Source organism: Dermacentor andersoni, chromosome 9, assembly GCF_023375885.2.
Source record: "Dermacentor andersoni chromosome 9, qqDerAnde1_hic_scaffold, whole genome shotgun sequence".
NCBI lineage: Eukaryota > Metazoa > Arthropoda > Arachnida > Ixodida > Ixodidae > Dermacentor > Dermacentor andersoni.
In genome coordinates this window covers 27,066,822-27,084,832 of record NC_092822.1, presented here as the reverse complement: position 1 = coordinate 27,084,832, position 18,011 = coordinate 27,066,822, and the positions used below count along the sequence as shown (strand labels likewise).

General features: G+C 44.7%; 1 protein-coding gene across 1 annotated transcript in view; it reads left to right on the top strand.

Moving 5' to 3' along the window:
* Nucleotides 1-18,011, top strand: part of LOC126527358 (protein FAM135A-like) — a 57,788-nt gene that overhangs the window by 9,496 nt on the left and 30,281 nt on the right. The window contains exons 6-14 of the mRNA XM_055068785.1: nucleotides 5-224; nucleotides 1,504-1,854; nucleotides 4,417-4,582; nucleotides 5,461-5,510; nucleotides 7,155-7,226; nucleotides 8,239-8,468; nucleotides 9,947-10,119; nucleotides 11,897-13,637; nucleotides 17,899-17,958. Of these exons, the coding sequence (XP_054924760.1) occupies nucleotides 5-224; nucleotides 1,504-1,854; nucleotides 4,417-4,582; nucleotides 5,461-5,510; nucleotides 7,155-7,226; nucleotides 8,239-8,468; nucleotides 9,947-10,119; nucleotides 11,897-13,637; nucleotides 17,899-17,958 (3,063 nt within the window). The remainder of the gene's footprint in view (nucleotides 1-4; nucleotides 225-1,503; nucleotides 1,855-4,416; nucleotides 4,583-5,460; nucleotides 5,511-7,154; nucleotides 7,227-8,238; nucleotides 8,469-9,946; nucleotides 10,120-11,896; nucleotides 13,638-17,898; nucleotides 17,959-18,011) is intronic.

Genomic DNA, 18,011 nt, shown 5'->3' with positions numbered 1-18,011 from the left:
GCAGCCCTGACCACCACAAGACCATCCAGTGCGTGAGTTCGCGACTTCTGACTTTGCACATGGACCCCAGTCGCGGTCTTCATCACCATATTCCAGTTCTGTTTGACTATTTCCACCTGTCGGCGGTCTCCATCACAATTCATGCTTCGTTGCTGGCTGTATACCAACCTTACATCAGGCAAGTTTATTTCGAAATTGTACTGTTCAAGATGTGCGCGATGTTGACCAATACTTGAACCCGGTTGACCCCTTCAGGCAGTGTGGGCACAATTGGGCATAAAAGCACTGATGAATATGCTTATGATATTGGAATTGTGTTGCAGGGATATTGAAGCAGTTGTGGTTGGACCTGTGCCGTAAATTTGAATAATGTGTGTGAAGTGTTTTAGTCAAATGAGTTGGAAGGTAGACGGCTGGGTGTTTGTGCAGTGCCAGCATGTCATCATTAAGTAGCAGGTTCACGTCTTTCATTGTTTTCAAAAATGTTTTACATTGTGTGTATCTTTCAAGTGGCCACATAGGTGCTTTGCAAGTATGCTAACACAAATTGCCCAAGAAATGAAAATTAATTATTTTTTCTGCAGCTGTATGTTTTGCATGACTTTGTAGACGCAATTATTGGGGTGATACTAAATTTTCGACAGACAGAATGGATTAGTGTGTTAGGGGGCTGTCTTTGCGTTGCAGCAGCCACGATGAAACAGCGAATTGGGGCGCATCGGGGCAATTTGCTGAATTCGCCATTAGTGTTACTCTTTAGTGTCCTTTAAGGCTACTTCACCTAGTAATCAACGAATTCTTTCTCTGTCTACCTCTGTCTGCTACGGCCACCCTTCTAGGAGGAGTGCTGTCTTGACACCGTCTCATCCAGGGTAAGCTTCTCGGCATACCCTGCATACAATGTCCTGCTTTTCCTGCTATGCTTGTGGCTGAACATTCTTTTCTAAGGCATGCCCTTTCTTTCTATTCTCTGGCTATCCCTGGCAGCGAAAGTGTGAAATTCCTGCCACTCTAGGAAAGTGAACAAGAGGGACATATTGCCGAACCTCTATGTAGCAAGCATTGATATTACAAATTATTGGATGTAAGGAAGCAGTTGTGATTTAAGTTCGATATAGCGAACATAAATGCGATGAGTTATTAGATATGAAGCGCCATCTGGTAGAGCCGACGCAGAATTTGCAGGGTCGTGACGTTGCGACAGACAGTTTTGTAAAAGGAAAACTGACCACGTCAAACCTGCTTGGTTATGTGTTTATTGTTGCAATATACATGAGCAAATTTTGAGCCTCTTTGAACACAACTGGTGTGCTGCGCTGCATTTCTTTATCCATATTTTCCCTAAAAGCTTAGTTAAATCAGGGGAGACGTTGAGTTCACTTCATTGCTTCGAAGTTTTCAACATGTTCGATTCAATGAATATTTGTTGGGGAATTGAAGGCACTTCGTAAACTTGAAAAGTTGTAAAATCAGCTTTCATTAATTTGACTGTACACCTGTGAGCAGAAGTATACGGACCACAGACTCACTGAAAAAAAAAAAAAGACGGAATTTGTTGATAATTTAGACGCGCAAGCTGAACGAAAAGTCAGAACTGCACTCTTCAATTTCAAGTTACATTCAAGGATGGAGAAGAAAATCGGTTTTAGCACAGAAATCCTGGTCTGTATGCATTTGCTCAAAGGAGCGCATTCACGTTCATGTACCCCCATACGGTGTTGCAATGACGCCTGTTCCATTTTGTGGTGCAGCGTTACCAGGACAGGAAGAGCGCAATGGTTTACGGGAAGCCCGAGGCTCGCCTCTCGAAAGTCGATGTCATCCAGCCTGGAGAGTGTCTTCTTTGGGCCACAGGTGAGTCATTACTGCACTAAGTGTGTGTGCGCTCTTCCACTCTAATGAATAACCACTTACTGTGAAGAAGGAAAAAAAATGTGCTGGAGACGAATCCTAACCGAGCCCTCTTGAAAGATGCGTGCAATAAATTGGACATTGCCATATGTACACTTCATGTAACATATCACATGGTTCTGTTCTTAAAATTATTACTGTTTGAATTGTTAAAAGTAGGGGATTCCAGACAAAACGATAATTTTCCTTTTTGACCAAGCTTTGTAGCTGTGGTGGACCTTAGGGAATCGGTGTGATAATTACCGATTGCAAATTACAAATGTGATAATCGGTGCGTTGAAATAGAGGTTTCCATTGTTCGACCACCGTTGACTGCTTTGTCTCCATCTGCCCATGAACCCTGCATCTGATTTGTCCTTAGTCTTCAAACTTTCGAATTTCTTCCACAATGCACTGATACGCTATTAAGTTTGTGCCTTGGAGCTATGTTCGTGAAGAAACCTTGGAACACCTTCTGCTACTGCCCTTGCTTAGGAGATAAAAGGCTTGCCCACTTCACCACTTTAAACCAGAGAGGAAAGACCTCTCTTGCCGAGCAAGATCTTATGATCGTGGGCTCACACATCACAGCTGCAGAAGGCCACAAAAGCGTTTGCTGCTGTTCTTCAACGCAACCGGACTGAGCGACTGTCTGTGACACAGCGCTGAGAATTCTAATACAGACGAACCTTGATATTATGAACATGGGAATAATTATTGCATACAATGAAGCATAAGCTATTAACAATAGGCATATTTGTCGACTTTTCACAGGCGTTTGATCATATTATTCATATTTTATTCTACAAACTAGAGAAATATGGGATTAGAGGCATTCCGCTTCAATTATTATAATCTTATCTTAATAACAGATGCCGGTTTGTTTCTGTAAGCGACAATACATCGGTAACCAAAGAATTATTTTGTGGCATCCCTCAGGGTAGCATGTTGGGCCCATTGCTATTTAACTTATATGCTAATGATATTACTTCCATCTACGAAAAGGCGAAATTTATAATTTACGCAGATGACCCAAGTGTTTTCATCTCGTCCAGTTCTTGCACCAGTTTAATTACTATGGCAAATGACTTCTTGTGCAGCCTATCCTATTGGTCCACTGAGAACTGTTTAAAAGTAAATACAGCGAAAACAAAGGCCGTAATTTTTCATACCAAAGGCATGAGTCTTCTTCCTCCAGATCTAACATTAGCGTATAGATCCACAAATGTAGAACTTGCTCTTTCTGCAAAGGTGTTAGGGGTACACTTCACGAGTACTATGCAATGGGACGCGACCATGTAAGCTTTGTACTCCAAAAACGTAGCCGCATAACAAGTGTTTTAAATCGCTACAGATATACTTTACCCGTCTCTGTAAAATTATTAATTTATAATGCCTTATTCGTGTCTCACATACATTATGGGCATCTTCTATGGGGCACCACAACTGAATGTAACTTGAGTAAATTATTTCGTATGCAGAAGAAAATAATATGTGTCATCGCTAATGTACCATTTGCCCCCATACTGAAAACCTGTTCAAGAAATACAACATTGCTACAGCCCATAACATCTGTAACTGCATACTATTACGCAAGTATTACTTTAATGCCAAACGTAACAATACTATACTTGTAGAACTTGCAAATCTATCCGTCAATTCATACCGTTATTCAACTCGTACACTTGAAGTATGGAAGGTTCCGCACTCTAGAACAAACTACAGTTGTCAAATGTTGTGTAACAACCTTCCTAGATTACTGAATTCATATGACAGAGCAGGCTACAAGTTACACGCTGTATCACTGTCAGAATTTAAAATACTGTTGCTTTCACCTTTTTAGAGCGCGTTTGTTAATGGTTAATAATGTATGTTATGTTCCTCTTATTTTGTCTATGTTACCAAGTGTATATCATTTATTTATATTAATGTCGCAGTGTGTTTTGCATTGTTATTGTGGAAATATTTCACTGTTTTTTCATATATTGTATAACTGCAATGTTTTATGGCCACTATATAAATGTAATTTATATGATGCTTGATGTGTTACACCATGCAGCCATATTGTACCTAAGGGGGTGAGGTTACCTCAAGCCGCGTCTGTGCGGCTTTTTTCCCTCATCCACCTCCATTTACCACTCCTCTGTACATGTGTGTGTGTGTGTAAATGGAAATCAATAAATCAAATCAAATCAAAAAGTATCAAACGTTTTTAGCCAATATCAGAGTGTGACGTTGCACAGCTTAAAATGAATATCAGGTGTAACGCAGCTATTTTCATGTTATTTTCACGTAGTTTCATGACTTAACCTATGTTAGCATTTGTCTGTATGTCGACAACTCCGAAGCGCTCCAACTCCTGACTTTCTCTGGTTCTTCAGTCCTTCCCAACCCTTACCCCTGTGTAGGGTATCCCCTTGCGCTTGGTCCTAATTCACCTTCCTTCCTTTCATTTGCCCTTCTCTCTCTATCTCTCTCTCCCTCTCTCTCTGCACCATGAAGCATTGATGACTGCTATCCTTTCAGACGAGCGGAAGTGGTGGACGACTCCTGGGGCGCCTGCAGCGAGCCTGCATGGTGCACTGGGAGCTGTGCTCACTCCTGCTCACGGCCTATGGGAGCCTGCAGCGTCGAATGGTCGAGTTCATGCGCCTCCTGCCACCATGGCAGCACCTGCGGCGAGTTGTGGAAGGTGAGCTGTTTAACACGGTCGGGGTTATTAGAGTTGTCGGACGATCCGACCGCTGTTACCAGTTGTAGGAGTTGTCGGACGATGTCGCCGCTGCCACCATTTGTAAGCGTTGAAGGTCGTAGAGAGGAACTTGGGAGGAACTAGGTGAACAGGGTTCATTTACAGTATTTACATTTTAAACATGGGATACATTTACACAGTCTAGCGTGACTCCCAAATGAAGCATGCAAGATGAAGCATACAGCAAACGAGCACACAGCTCATGAGTACATTGACGAGCACAGAGCACGACGACGAGCATGCCAAGCAGCCGACAAACTGCTGTTTTTAAACACTTTATGTTCCCTAGATTCTTAGGTGAGGCAAAACATTCGACATCATCGTAAACAGGCCGCCTCTCTGCGGGACGTTTTACAAACACACACGCACACACAGGTTTCAGTGCCCCCTCCGCAGGCAGACGACCTTTGCAGCGCAGTCGTCGGGGTGCCCAATGTCCTGCGTCCCCGTAGCCAGGTGGTCACGCCCGACCCCAGCCGGCGCCTCTAAATTCCAGAGCTGCTGTAGTCCGCAGTTCTCCAAAGGAAGTTCACGGTTGGTTAGCGCTGTCCTCGCTGGTTCTCTGAAGGGTGCTCCCACTGCGGGTGGATCGAAACACGTGCAGCGGGCTGAAATAACTTGCACGTTGCCACCTTGGCAGGCCATTCCTAACAGGGTCTCGAAACTTGCGGTGGAAAAAAAAATAAAGGAAAGGCCAGGAGGGATGGAATGGAGGCGCACAACTGTCCCTTGCGTGTGCACCAGTCATTTTTCACGCTGCTTTTTTTAAAAATCTGCGTTGCATCTTATCAGGTGCATGGAAATTTCTTTTCTTCTAGACTCATTGCACCTCTCCTCTTGTCTGGAAGGACTCAGCAATGTGGCAAAGGTAAGTGATGGCTTTCTGTTTTTCATCTTATTTTACTTGGAATTTTTGGTTTTACAAGTCGGTGTGTATGTGTAAAGGCATGTATCGCTACCTGCTAAGCTGCGAGTCCAGGAATTATTTTGTTTTAATAGAATTCCATTGCCATCATTAAATTGTTGCTTTCTTTATTCAAGAGCACTGAAGGTGCTTCTGTTTACCAAATTGTTAGCCATGAATGCTTCGTTTATCCGTGTGTATCCATATTTTACTTCCAAGAACAAGTTATAGTATACTTAGTGTTTGCATTGGTTCATCAAGCCATTTCTCCAAAGCCTCCTGTGTGTCATATGTCTTATCACACACAAAAGAAGGCAGAAAAAGATACATAAGTGTGCCCAAGAATATCAGAAGCAAAAGAAGTCATTCACTACAATACCACGCTACAGCAAACACAGGTGCCTCACCAAGGTGCATAATATGTGTGCCTTGCCTGCATAAATGATCAACATTCGTGTGCAATGGCAATTGATGAGCAAGAGGACTAATGTCAGGGGCACCACGTGCAAGAGGACCTGAACTTGCTACCACAATTTCTTTTATTTGTAACTCCTTTCATTTTTATGCGAGTAGCCTTCTGTTTCTTGAAAGACCGCCACAAATGCGAAATCTGGCGAACAACCACATTCGCCGCAGCCCGGTGCCCCTTTTACTGCACGTGCCAGGCTTTAGTCAGCTGTAATTTTTCCACAACCCGGCCTCGACACATTGACTGGTCTGAACATTGTGAATGGCAGGCTGTAGCACCATTCCAGCCTTTTGAACTCTGGCGCATTTATTCATTAAGGAAAGCTCCTGGGCAATAGAACAAATATTTCCACTTCCCCCAAGCACGAGAGGAATTACCAAGAAGGTGGAGGCTTCAAGTGATTGACATTGGTTGAACAAGGAATGTCATAATAAACAATTCAACTTTGTCACAACAAGCAGAAAAGAAAAAAACAAGGAAACAGCACATTACAAGCACATGTGCATGTTAGCACTTCCTTGCATGGAAATCGATTATATCCTCACACATGACTGTAGATGGTTAATGCATTGGTAGTTGGCCTCTAGTTGTTGGTTGTGAAATTGGAGGTCCATTCGATTCACCCTGCATTTCGTGAACTAGTTCCCACTGGTTCAGTGCCAGTTCTTATTCGTGCTGAACCGAGCCAGCATGGCACGACCTGTGCTACCTATCTGACAAGTGCAACGAATGTTGTGAACTTGCCCCGCACTAAGCCTGCGCTGCTTGCAGATACCACCAATTTGGACTAGTGAAATGGATAGTGAAGCGCATCACCTCCTGTCCTAGTTCAGGAAGTGCAGGCAAATCGAATGAACCTTTCAATAACTGACTATGGTTCCTCCAAAACGATGTGGCCTTCGGTTAGTTGGTGATTTACGGATGTACTGTGAACGGGTGGATGTCTGATTTCCCCTTTATCATTGACAGAATCAAACATGTGCCGAAGAACGGACACCAATGCTCTGTTGTTCGTCGTATTCCTTGTGGTGTCTGTTTCCGCATGGTCATTTCTGATTGTGGTTCTGGATGCTCTTTTGTTGCGCTCTCCTGCATATCTTTTTCTCTTCTCCCGTTTCTTCTGTCCCTTCTGGTCCCAGGACTGTTTTCAGCACCTTAAGGCCAGGGATGTCTCCCCTCCGGAGTGGGACAAAGTCTTTGCTCACATCACGGTAATGGTCTCCAACTCTTCCTTGATAACCTCTGTTTTCCTCTTTGTCTGCATTTTAACATTTCTTTGACTCATCTCATTCGCGGGTAGTGTTCTGCAGCCACCGCATAAAGTTTTGAAGCAGCACCCAGTTAAATTTCTACAGAACACAAATGGGTTGTTTCACATGCAGCAGACATTACTAAGTCATGACTGGCAGCTTAATAATTGCAACCTGGGATTGGAGCAGGAACTGTTATTACTTAACAGTGTTATTACTTAACAGAAGTGACTATTATTAATAATAATCCTTGTGCTGTTATATCTGGTGCTTAAATTAAATTAGTCTTTGAAAAGAACGCCTGTGGCAGATAGTCTAATTCTAATTTTTGAGCTGGATGACTTGAAGACATTGGCATTATTTACACAAGAAATTGAAGTGCTTAACCAACTAATTGACAAACTTTCACTCATCAATATTTTAACTAAGTACTTCTGTGCACATATTGCAATTTACTAGTCGTAGCCAGTGGATTCGCAAGGCATCTTCACATGGAACAAATTCCGAGGATGGCGCCAGTCTGAAAATACTTGAAGTCAAAATTGCTATAAAATGCAGTGTATTTCCATTTCTTTAACGAAACTCCTTTTTATGCTTTGCTGGACAAAAATAACCCTAACACTTTGGGAACACATACGTTGTAGTGGGCGAATCCTCCGAATTCGATCCAGGTGGATATGCCTTGCGAAACCACTGGGTACAATTCGTAAATTATGGAAAAGTTCATTATTTGTTAGTCAGTTATGTTATGTTTATCATTTCTCATGCAAATAATGCCCACCTCTTCCAAGTAGGTAATCCAGCTCAAGGGATAAAATTCTTCTATCTGCCACAGGCAATTTCTAAATATTCTATTAACTATTCAAAAACAGACCCAGCCTAATATTGTTTGTCTATTATATTATTGTTGTACTTTGCACTTGTTGATGAGGCGTGTCTTCTTTTTTTTTTTGCACGAAATGCGCGTGTGCAGCAAGCAGAGAACGAGGAAGACTTCTTGGCAGTGGCACACAGCGACGTGGCGCAGCTGTGCGGTGCGCTGATTGTGCTCTGGAAACAGTTCCTAGAGGTGGTCGCGGACCAAGACCGGGTGCGCCAGCAGCTGGCTCGCCAGCACCACCTGCAGCGGGTCAAGCGCTTCGCCGAGGCCTACTTCGTCATAGAGCGGCCACGCATCGCCGTCCTGTCGGCCAATGACGCCAGGTGCGCCGAATGTCCAGGGCATGCCAGTAGCAGCGAATCGTGCAGAAGCTCGGTGGTTCTGCTGGAACTGTGATGGGGTGTGACCCTGAAGAACGGGCAGAGACCAAGTAGGAAATGTCATGCAGTGACGACATTCTTTGTGATATTACAGCGTGCACGCAACAGACGAGGACACAAGGCAACGGTAACGCACAAGCACTTTGCCTTGCGTCCTCGATTGTTGTGTGCATGCCGCAATATCGTAATGAATAGCTACTAACTCGCCCAACTTTTAGTGCTTTTACAGCGATAAGATGTTTCACCATTTTATCTGAAGATGGTGGAGAGTCCTAGCTTGCCACTATACCATTCGGCCTACTTGTACACTACTCTTACTAACTCATCCTGCTACTACTCGGCTACTGCTAGAGATGTGGTTGAACTTCTGCTGGAGATGGAGTTATTACTTAAGGTGAGGCTACAAGGTTTGTTAGGTATGTCCAGGGGGAAAGCAGCAAAGTCTAGTAAAGCAATCAATTTGATAGAAGATGGGGTTATACAGTCAAACCTTGATATAAGAAGCGCGGATATAACGGATTAAATCAACTTTCTCACCAATATCAGTGTGTAACGAATATGTGCTTATAACAAATATAGGATATAACGAAGTTATTTTCCAGTCAGTTACGACTTCGTTACATCAAGGTTCAACTGTGTATTGTACTCTCAAAGCTTCCTCCCCTTAATTCACAATGCCTCCTTGTGACTTCAAGGGTATCGGAGACTTTGAAGAATGCCAACATCATATTAATCCATGAAAAGAGAGAAGTTAAAGAATTGGAGACTTGTAAGCTCATTAGCTTGTAGGCATTGTACGAAATATCCACCGTGGTAATACCAACATCATCAGGGCAACAGTTGAGTTCACTCAACACAGAGAACAGGCTGGCTTGAATGAGGGATATTCTACAATAGATCACATTCATGCTATCAATCAGGTAATTGAGGAATCTGCAACATGTATAACCAGCCTCTCTATACAGCTTTCATAGATTAGAAAATGACTATACAGCTTTCATAGATTACAAAATCGCAGTCGAGGGTGGCAGAGTATTAGGTGATGTTATGAAATTAGGAAATTCACAGGTATGAGATGGGGGTTCGCTGGTGCGAGACGGGGGTATAGTTGTAGATTGCTGGAAGAGTCCTTCGTCCTGCACTGAACATAAATAGGCTGGTGATTATGATGATAATGACTACCAAATAGGAGTAAAAGTTTGGCAACCACAGACGGCAGCAGCAGATTTAAATTTTCTTCCGGCGTGCTGTAGCAGCCTGACATTGGGACGTACACCGCGTTGGTTGAATGTGCGCACTGTATTACTAAATTTGGACGCTTTGTTGCTTTGTTTGTTCCTTTAAACTTTTTTGTCACGATCGTGCATCACTTTTGAAGTTGAATGGCATCTAGTGCAACGCGCCCTTTCCGGTTGATGCAGCACGCAGCTCTTCTTCGAGGTGACGGAGGCACTGCGGCGTTCCGAATATCTTGCCCTGCTTCCGCCGCTGGAAGTGGAGTGTGCCGAGCTCGACGGCGACAGCAACAACCTTCCCATCATCTACGAGGAGCACTACCAGGATTTCAAGACAACGCCTCAAGGCTGCGCATCACGTGAGTTCTTTTCCTCCATTTCTTTATTCAAGACAGTCTTGCAAAACTCCTCAACATGGACACTGCTAAAGGTGAGCAGTTGCCTTTCTGGGCCATGACGAACTTAAGGCTGCAGCAGTACAGCAGAAGCTGTCTACAGGAATGCGTAGCTTTTTGAAGCACATGAACACAGTGTGGACATTCGTCAACACTTCTTGTGAAAACATTTTACAACAGATCAAGTACAACAAGATCGTACGTGCTGAAACAGTGAATTAAAAATATAACATAACAAAACCGTAAGTATGTTTAGTACTTCAATAGCATTTCTGTCATTTCCTCCTTAAGTTTCTGCAACGGACTGTGCTACAATGGACTATCGGCTACAGCGGATGAAATTAGCGGCAATTTTTGTAAAAATCGGGCGTATGAAATGAACTTTTGCCGTGTCGACATGCGCTGGCAACTGACTTGCGAAGCTCCATATCATGTGTGCGAGGGAGGGAGGGAGGAAAGCGGGTCGGAAGCCTGTCGTCTTTTGCGTGCGAGGCATGGGGGTGGGAGGCGAGGGAGAGAAGGGAGGTTCCACTCCGGTGGCTGCTGTTAACAGCACGGCTGCCATATCTTGAAAGTGATCTGTGATGTGGACAAAATGCGCGCCCGCCCAGGCGCCGTATCTTGAAAGCGATCTGTGATGTGGACAAAGTGCCTGCCCGTGTCGGCGCTGTATCTTGAAAGGGATCTGCTATGTGGACGAAGTGCGCCCAGTGCCGGTAGCTTCATATGTGCTATGCTTTCGATGTTTAGTTCGCGTTAAAGCGAGAGACAGCACAAAGGTCAATTTGCTCGCTGCTGCTGCTGCTGCGCTTATCTTGCTTAATTTGCTATTGATATTGATGCTTCGCCTTTCGGATGAAACTGCAACTATTTTTGTTCGTTTTTTACTTTGGACTTTCATCACTCACTCTGCAATAAAGTTTTTAGACATCGCGACAAAAGTTTCGGAAGTGAGGCGTTTCGGATATTACAGACTTTGGATAAAAAGCATGTTTTTTGTCAGATTATGAAGGTCTGTTGTAACAAAAGTCGACTGTGTATTGTATCACAGTCAAATGCCTTTATAACAAAGTGTTGGGGCCTCTGGAATCATTTGTTATACTGGTCACTTTGCTGTAAGGGTCGTACATTGTGCAGCTCACTATGGAACCAGAGGAGCATTATTCCTTTATACAGGTGATTTCACTGTAGAGGTGTTCCATCATCGAGGCACTCAACTGTATTTCTTACATTGTGTGCACCTTTTTAAGTAGATGACTGGAAAAAAAACTTCATTTCCCATATTGTTGTAATACTTTCAACTTTAGCGTGTATCTACAAAGTCTTGTTAGGTTCAGTATTTTGTGCTTGTTTTAGAATTGTGCAATGCATTCTGTGCATCCTGCATTACTTATTACCTGTAGTACTTGATGTCGTAAAATTCCTAATGAGCTTAGATTTGTTTGTGTTGTCGCCATCCATACACGAAAGCAGTATGAAAAGTGGGAGTGTGCAAATTCAAAGTATATTGTGCGTTTGACATTTGGTGGGACAAGCTGTTTAAACTTGTTCAGCATGCCAGCAGTGCAGGAGATGTCGACCTCAACAGGGTCAGTATGCAGTGACCACAATAGGGTCTCGCACTTTTGTTTGTGTTTGTGTAAGCGTTTTGTGTATTGACAAAGCGTTTTGTATTCACGAAAGTGGGCAAGTGGTCTGAAGGATATGTGTGGAACACAGCATTTCTGTTTGTCTGTTTCAGAGTCCTGCCTGAACCTCAGCGACATCTCGCTTCAGTTCGATGACAGGCGTCCATCAGCGTCCGCCATCAGCAGCATGAAGCTATCGGAGAAGGCTGCAGTGGCGTCCAAATTGCTGGGCCAGAAATCCGTACCACTGAGGCACGGTTCACCAACTCTCTCCGCTGATGCCGACCTGGGTTCTCCCACCTCTACATCGTCAACTTCTTCTGCAGATGCCCAAGACCGTGACAGCGGCACCCGCTCCGGCAAAGGAAGCGCATCATCATCGCGAGCCAAAGTGAAATTAAAAGCGCGCACTGCCAGCCTGCTTCGTCAGCTGAAAAGGCCCCACCTGAACAACTCGTCTGTGACTTTACTCGCATTCAAGAGACTCGATGCATTACGGAGTCGGGCCGCCGAAACCAGTGGTAGTGCCTCCAGTTCACAGATGAAGCATTCGCAGAGTTCAGTTGCGGTTACGTCGGCAAACCTGTCCCTTCCGAGAAGCGTTGCGATGCCTTTGCAGTCCCATCTTCTCAACAGCGAGTCCATGCCCGACTTGACGACCCAGTTGGCATCGGCGCGAACGGCGCCGCAAGTCGTGCCACCGGCTCCGCCACCACCGAGGTCGCGAGTTGCAAGCGACAGTCTCAATGCCAACTTTGACGCACTCTTTGTCAGTGACCCGGTCGTTGCTAGGAAAGCAGTGTCGGAATCATGCTCGTGTGTAAGACCGCACCTTCGAACTGCTCTGGCTCACAGCCTCACAGCCGCGAAGCACAGGCGATCTACATCGTCGTGCCAAGTCGGCTCCGATGGCCGTCGCACGTCGGCACCGCTCTCGAATGCGCAGGACCCAAGGAGAGAGTCGCTGGGCATTCCTGACTTTAGGAGAGAATCTTTCGGAGTCCCCGATTCAGGGCGGGAATCCCTCTGCATGCCCGATTCGAGGAGGGAATCTCTTGGAATCCCCGACTCTAGGAGGGACTCATTGGATGAGGTCTTCCTCTGTCCTGGAACTGGAGGCTCCAGTAAATCCACTTCGGGTTACGAAAGCGCGGACACGTCATCCGACGTTGTGACGATTGCTCCGATGCCAGAGAAGGGCGCGACATCGCCGCTCGACTGCGGAACGTCGATACCTCCATTACCGCCGCCGCAGTTCAGGGACAGCCCCAAAGATGCAACACCTGCCGGTAGTTTCGGCATCCATCCTTTTTCGTCATTACCTTGTAAAGAAAAGCTAACAAATCACTCTGTCAGCACGAACTGCTGCAGCTTTCCTTATTCTCAGAACAGTGTGAATGGTGTCGCGCCTTCTAAGGAAAAGCAAGCCGAACCTGTGAATGCTCCCATGATGGCCTGTGAAGGTACAGCTTTCTTCCCGAAGCCCCCGGCCGAGTTTGCGAGTGATCAGACACCAAACGTGGCGCCCCCTCTTCCCGAAAACGGCGACGACGAAGAACCCCCGGAGGATCCCAGTATGATTCAAAACGGCGTCGAGAAAGAGGTTTGTCCGTCCGACGAGGAGGCGAGACGGCGGTATGAAGAGTGCAGGTCGTACCTCGAAACGAAATGTACGCTGATAGAAATGCTGACCGAACCAAAGGACGAGTATCATGCGGCTCTGGACAGTGTTGTGGAGGCATCGCAGGAATTTTGGCAACAGATAGAAGCTGAGAAGGATGAAAACGCGAACGATGAAGCTGAAGATATTGTGTCCGTGCGCCGGGCGTCTGCAGTCAATGCCGATGTCATCAGGTGTGTGCCTTGGTGTTGTATTTTATATGCTCTGGTCTCGAACGAGTAAAGGTTTGCAGACCAGTGTACAAGTTCAGAGTTTCATTTACATATGTCCTTTTTCACCCCTGTATTGTTGTGTGCTGGTGTGCAAGAAAGTATCTGTTCTTATGCCAGTTGCATTTTATGCAGGCACAGTCTGTATATTGTTTGTTGTTGCAAAATGTTAAAAGTAATACAGATTTTCTTGACCCATAGCAGTTTTACGGAGTAAAAGAACAGGCTGAGAACAGATGCTGTAGATCAATAAAGATGTGTTGGGCAGTCTTGGCATTCAATGCTATGCAGGCACGTACCCAGGGGGGGGCCCCGGGGGGGCCCGGGCCCCCCCCCCCCCTGAAATCAAGTGGCATACCCCCCCCCCCCCCTCCCCACCCACGCCACCACTCCTCGATCAATGTTGAGACTTGGCAGCTGTTCATCGGTCAGCATTATGCTGCCTTTTTCATTCCTTTTAGATGGCGGTAGTTATTGGCATCTCTTGTAATGTGAAGGAGAGTTTTCTCATAGATTCCGCACCCGCGCGATTAACTCGAGATGTGTCCAGTTGTCACCCATCTATTCAGTTGTCACCCATCTATTCAACCGTCACGCGCATAGCTGTTGCTTTTGTTAGTTCAACCTTCATTGTTTATGCTGATCATGGGACCAGGAGAGGGATGCGGCTGTTACTCAGCTGGTCTGTACTCTCATGGAACGAGTTGCTGCCGGAGAAAACGCCAATTGTGTTTAACTTTTCCCTTTGCTTCCTTATTTCCTTGAGTTACGGTTCGCCGCGACGCTGGCAGATGCCCGGGACCATATACACGTGATATGGGTTAGATAAGGTGAGAAATAAAATAATGTGAAAGAGCGTCCATCATAAAACCCTGCTATGACCCTTAAACCCATAAGCAAGATGACTGTCGCCCGTTACCTCGTCTGTTTTTCCCTAATCGTGTAGCCCTTTTCGTGCAAAATTGGCAACTGGAAACAAAAATCGCAAGGAGTTGAGAACTTAAGCGATCTACTAAGGGAGAGAGCCAAGGCAACAACCAAAGTGCAAGCAAAAGCGAATAATAAAGAAGTTAATCGTTGTTTATGAGAATATTTATGGATCAACATCTTTTTATTTAAAAAGGAAGTAGAGAAAACGCCGCCGGAAGTGGAGAACTATTACTTGTTTTGAATGACGCTTCTACAGTTATCGGTCGAACCGCCTCACGTAGCTACTTCTCTGCTCTGCTTATATGGGTGTTTTTCTAACCTTTCGCGGTGAGCGCAGTACGTCTAGAATCGCAGAGTCCTGCGCTCTACGCGGTTGTATGGGACTGGCGGCCGCACAGCGTTACGTAATTCGCGGAACTGCCAAAACTGATCAACAAGGCGAAAATAACTGATATTCGAAACTATAACATGAGAAAGACTGAAGAAGCCGTAAAAAATGAACGCAGCCTGAAATCAGTAAAAAAGAAACCTGGCATAGGAGAAACCATGATGTATGCACTAAAAGAAAAGAAGGATAATATCATCAGCAATCTCGAAGATATAGTAAAAGCAGCGGAAAAATTCTAAGCTGACCTGTATACAGTACCCAGAGGAGTCACGATACCTCACTTAGAAACAGTAATGAACAGGATACAGAAACTCTCCTATAACTAGCGATGAGGTCAGAAGGGCCCCGCAAGACATGAAACGATGAAGAGCGGGAGAAGAAGGTGGAATAACAGTCGATTTAATCAAAGATGGAGGAGACATAATGCTTGGAAAACTGGCGGCTCTTTATACGAAGTGTCTATCGACTGCAAGGGTCCCAGAAAACTGGAAGAATGCAGACATTATACTAATCCACAAAAAAGGAGACGTTAAGGAATTGAAAAATTATAGGACCATTAGCTTGCTCCCAGTATTATATAACATATTTACCAAAATAATATCCAATAGAATAAGGGCAACACTGGATTTTGTCAGCCAAGGGAACAGGCTGGCTTCCGGAAGAGGCACTTTACAATGGATCACATCCATGTCATCAATCAGGTTATCGCGAAATCTGCAGAGTACAATAAGCCTCTCCATGTGGCTTATATAGATTACGAAAATGCATTTGATTCAGTAGAGATACCAGCAGTCATAGATGCACTACGTAATCAAGGAGTACAGAACGCTTACGTAAAAAGCTTGGAAAATATTGCTACATGCGTGTGGTATTTGTTTGTTTGAACGAGGCGCGTGGGCGCCATCGCTCCAGAAAAGAGGAGGAAGAACGAACTGGGCTCGCGCTGTGAATCTAACCGGTCAGCGCTGCAACCGTTGTTGTAAATATAATCTGTAAATAGTTTCTCGTCTTACTGACTCGTCCTTCGCGTAAAAATATCTACAGAGGTTCTACAGCTACCTTAATTCTACACAAGAAAAGCAGATACTATAGATACTTCTCTATAGATACCTATAGAGAAAGGGGTCAGACAGGGAGACACAATTTCTCCAAAGCTATTCACTGCGTGCTTAGAAGAATTCAAGCTATTAAACTGGGAAGGCTTAGGAGTAAAGATCGACGACAAATATCTCAGCAACCTTCGGTTTGCCGATGATATTGTTCTATTCAACAACAATGCAGACGAGTTAAAACAAATGGTTGGAGACCTTAACAGAGAGAGTGTAAGAGTGGGGTTGAATATTAATATGCAGAAGATAAAGATAATGATAAATAGCCGGACAAAGGAACAAGAGATCAGGATCGCCAGTTGGCCACTAGAGACTGTGAAGGAGTACGTTTACCTAGGTCAATTAATCACAGGGAACCCTGATCATGAGAAGGAAATTCACAGAAGAATAAAGACAGGTTGGATCGCATACGGCAGACATTGCCAGCTCCTGACTGGAAGCTTACCATTATTATTGAAAAGTAAGTAGTACAATCAGTGCATTTTGCCAGTGCTGACATATGGGGCAGAGACTTGAGAGCAAGTTAAGGACCGCGTAAAGAGCGATCGAACGAAGATTGCTAGGCATAACGTTAAGAGAGAGAAAGAGAGCGGTTTGGATCAGAGAGCGAACGGGTATAGACGATATTCTAATTGACATCAAGAGGAAAATATCTAGCTGGGCAGGTCATGTAATGCGCCGGTTAGATAACCGTTGGACCATTAGGGTTACAGAATGGGTACCAAGAGAAGGGAAACGCAGTCGAGGACGACAAAACACTAGGTGGAGCGATGAAATTAGGAAATTCGCGGGCGCTAGTTGGAATCGGTTGGTGCAGGACAGGGGTAATTGGAGATCGCAGGGAGAGGCCTTCGTCCTGCAGTGGACATAAAACAGGCTGATGATGATGATGATTACGATTATGATGATGATGATGATGATGGAGGTGGTGGGCCCCCCCGAAAAAAAATCCTGCGTACGTGCCTGATGCTATGACTGGGTGTACAGTCCTTTGCTAGAAGCTTGTTTTGTATATTCCATTAGTTCTGACTAGGCCGCTAGAGGTGTTATTTAGGATGCAGAAATTGTGTCCTTTGGTGGTTCGTATTATCATAGTGTGCAGTTCATCTCAAAGATAATGTATCCTCTGGCTCTGTATTTTCTTGGAACTTTATTAACACTTGAGGTCTGTAACGTTTATGCACACTTTGATGCTGTCTTCTCCACTGGTCTGTTTTATCTTCAGTTGTGTATGAGTTTGCAGTGGAGGCTTGAGTTGTGCCAAATTGAAGAGGCTTTACCTGTATACTCATTGTTAGGCTAGTTGATTCGTGCTGTGCAACAAAGATCAGTGAGCACAAATTTGAATACGAGAACTAAGATAAAGATGAGCAAATGGGACAATGTATTGTCCTGGAGCAATATTCTTGATAACATTTTCGGATGCCATCACTCTTCACGAGATGTCATGTGACCTGGCACCGGATATGTCGGTGTCTACAGGCAGCGGTGTTCATGGCACCGTGCCCATGGCAACGGTGTCTGCTCTGTAACAAGAATGGTGTTGTAGATGCTGTCTCATCTGGTGCCGAGCCACACGAAGTCTCCTGGAAGGGATTGTATCCACAATAGCGATTGACCAAGGATACAGCTCCTCTTTGCTCAATTTTACCTTGGTGCTTGTCTACAAATTTTCTGCCATTGATCTCCATCATACTAAATAAATAAAATTTGAGCAGCCTGGTATTGTAATCATGCGGACTGGTGCAGTTTTTTGTAAAAGCTTATGCTTGTCATTGTTTTCCATTTTTTTATCCAGCTTTGTGAAGGCAAAAGAGGAATTCCGTGCACACCTAAACATGCCTTGGCTGTGGTACAGGTCAGTACCTATTTCTGTTTCACTAATCTGATTTCATGATTGTAATAGTTGTG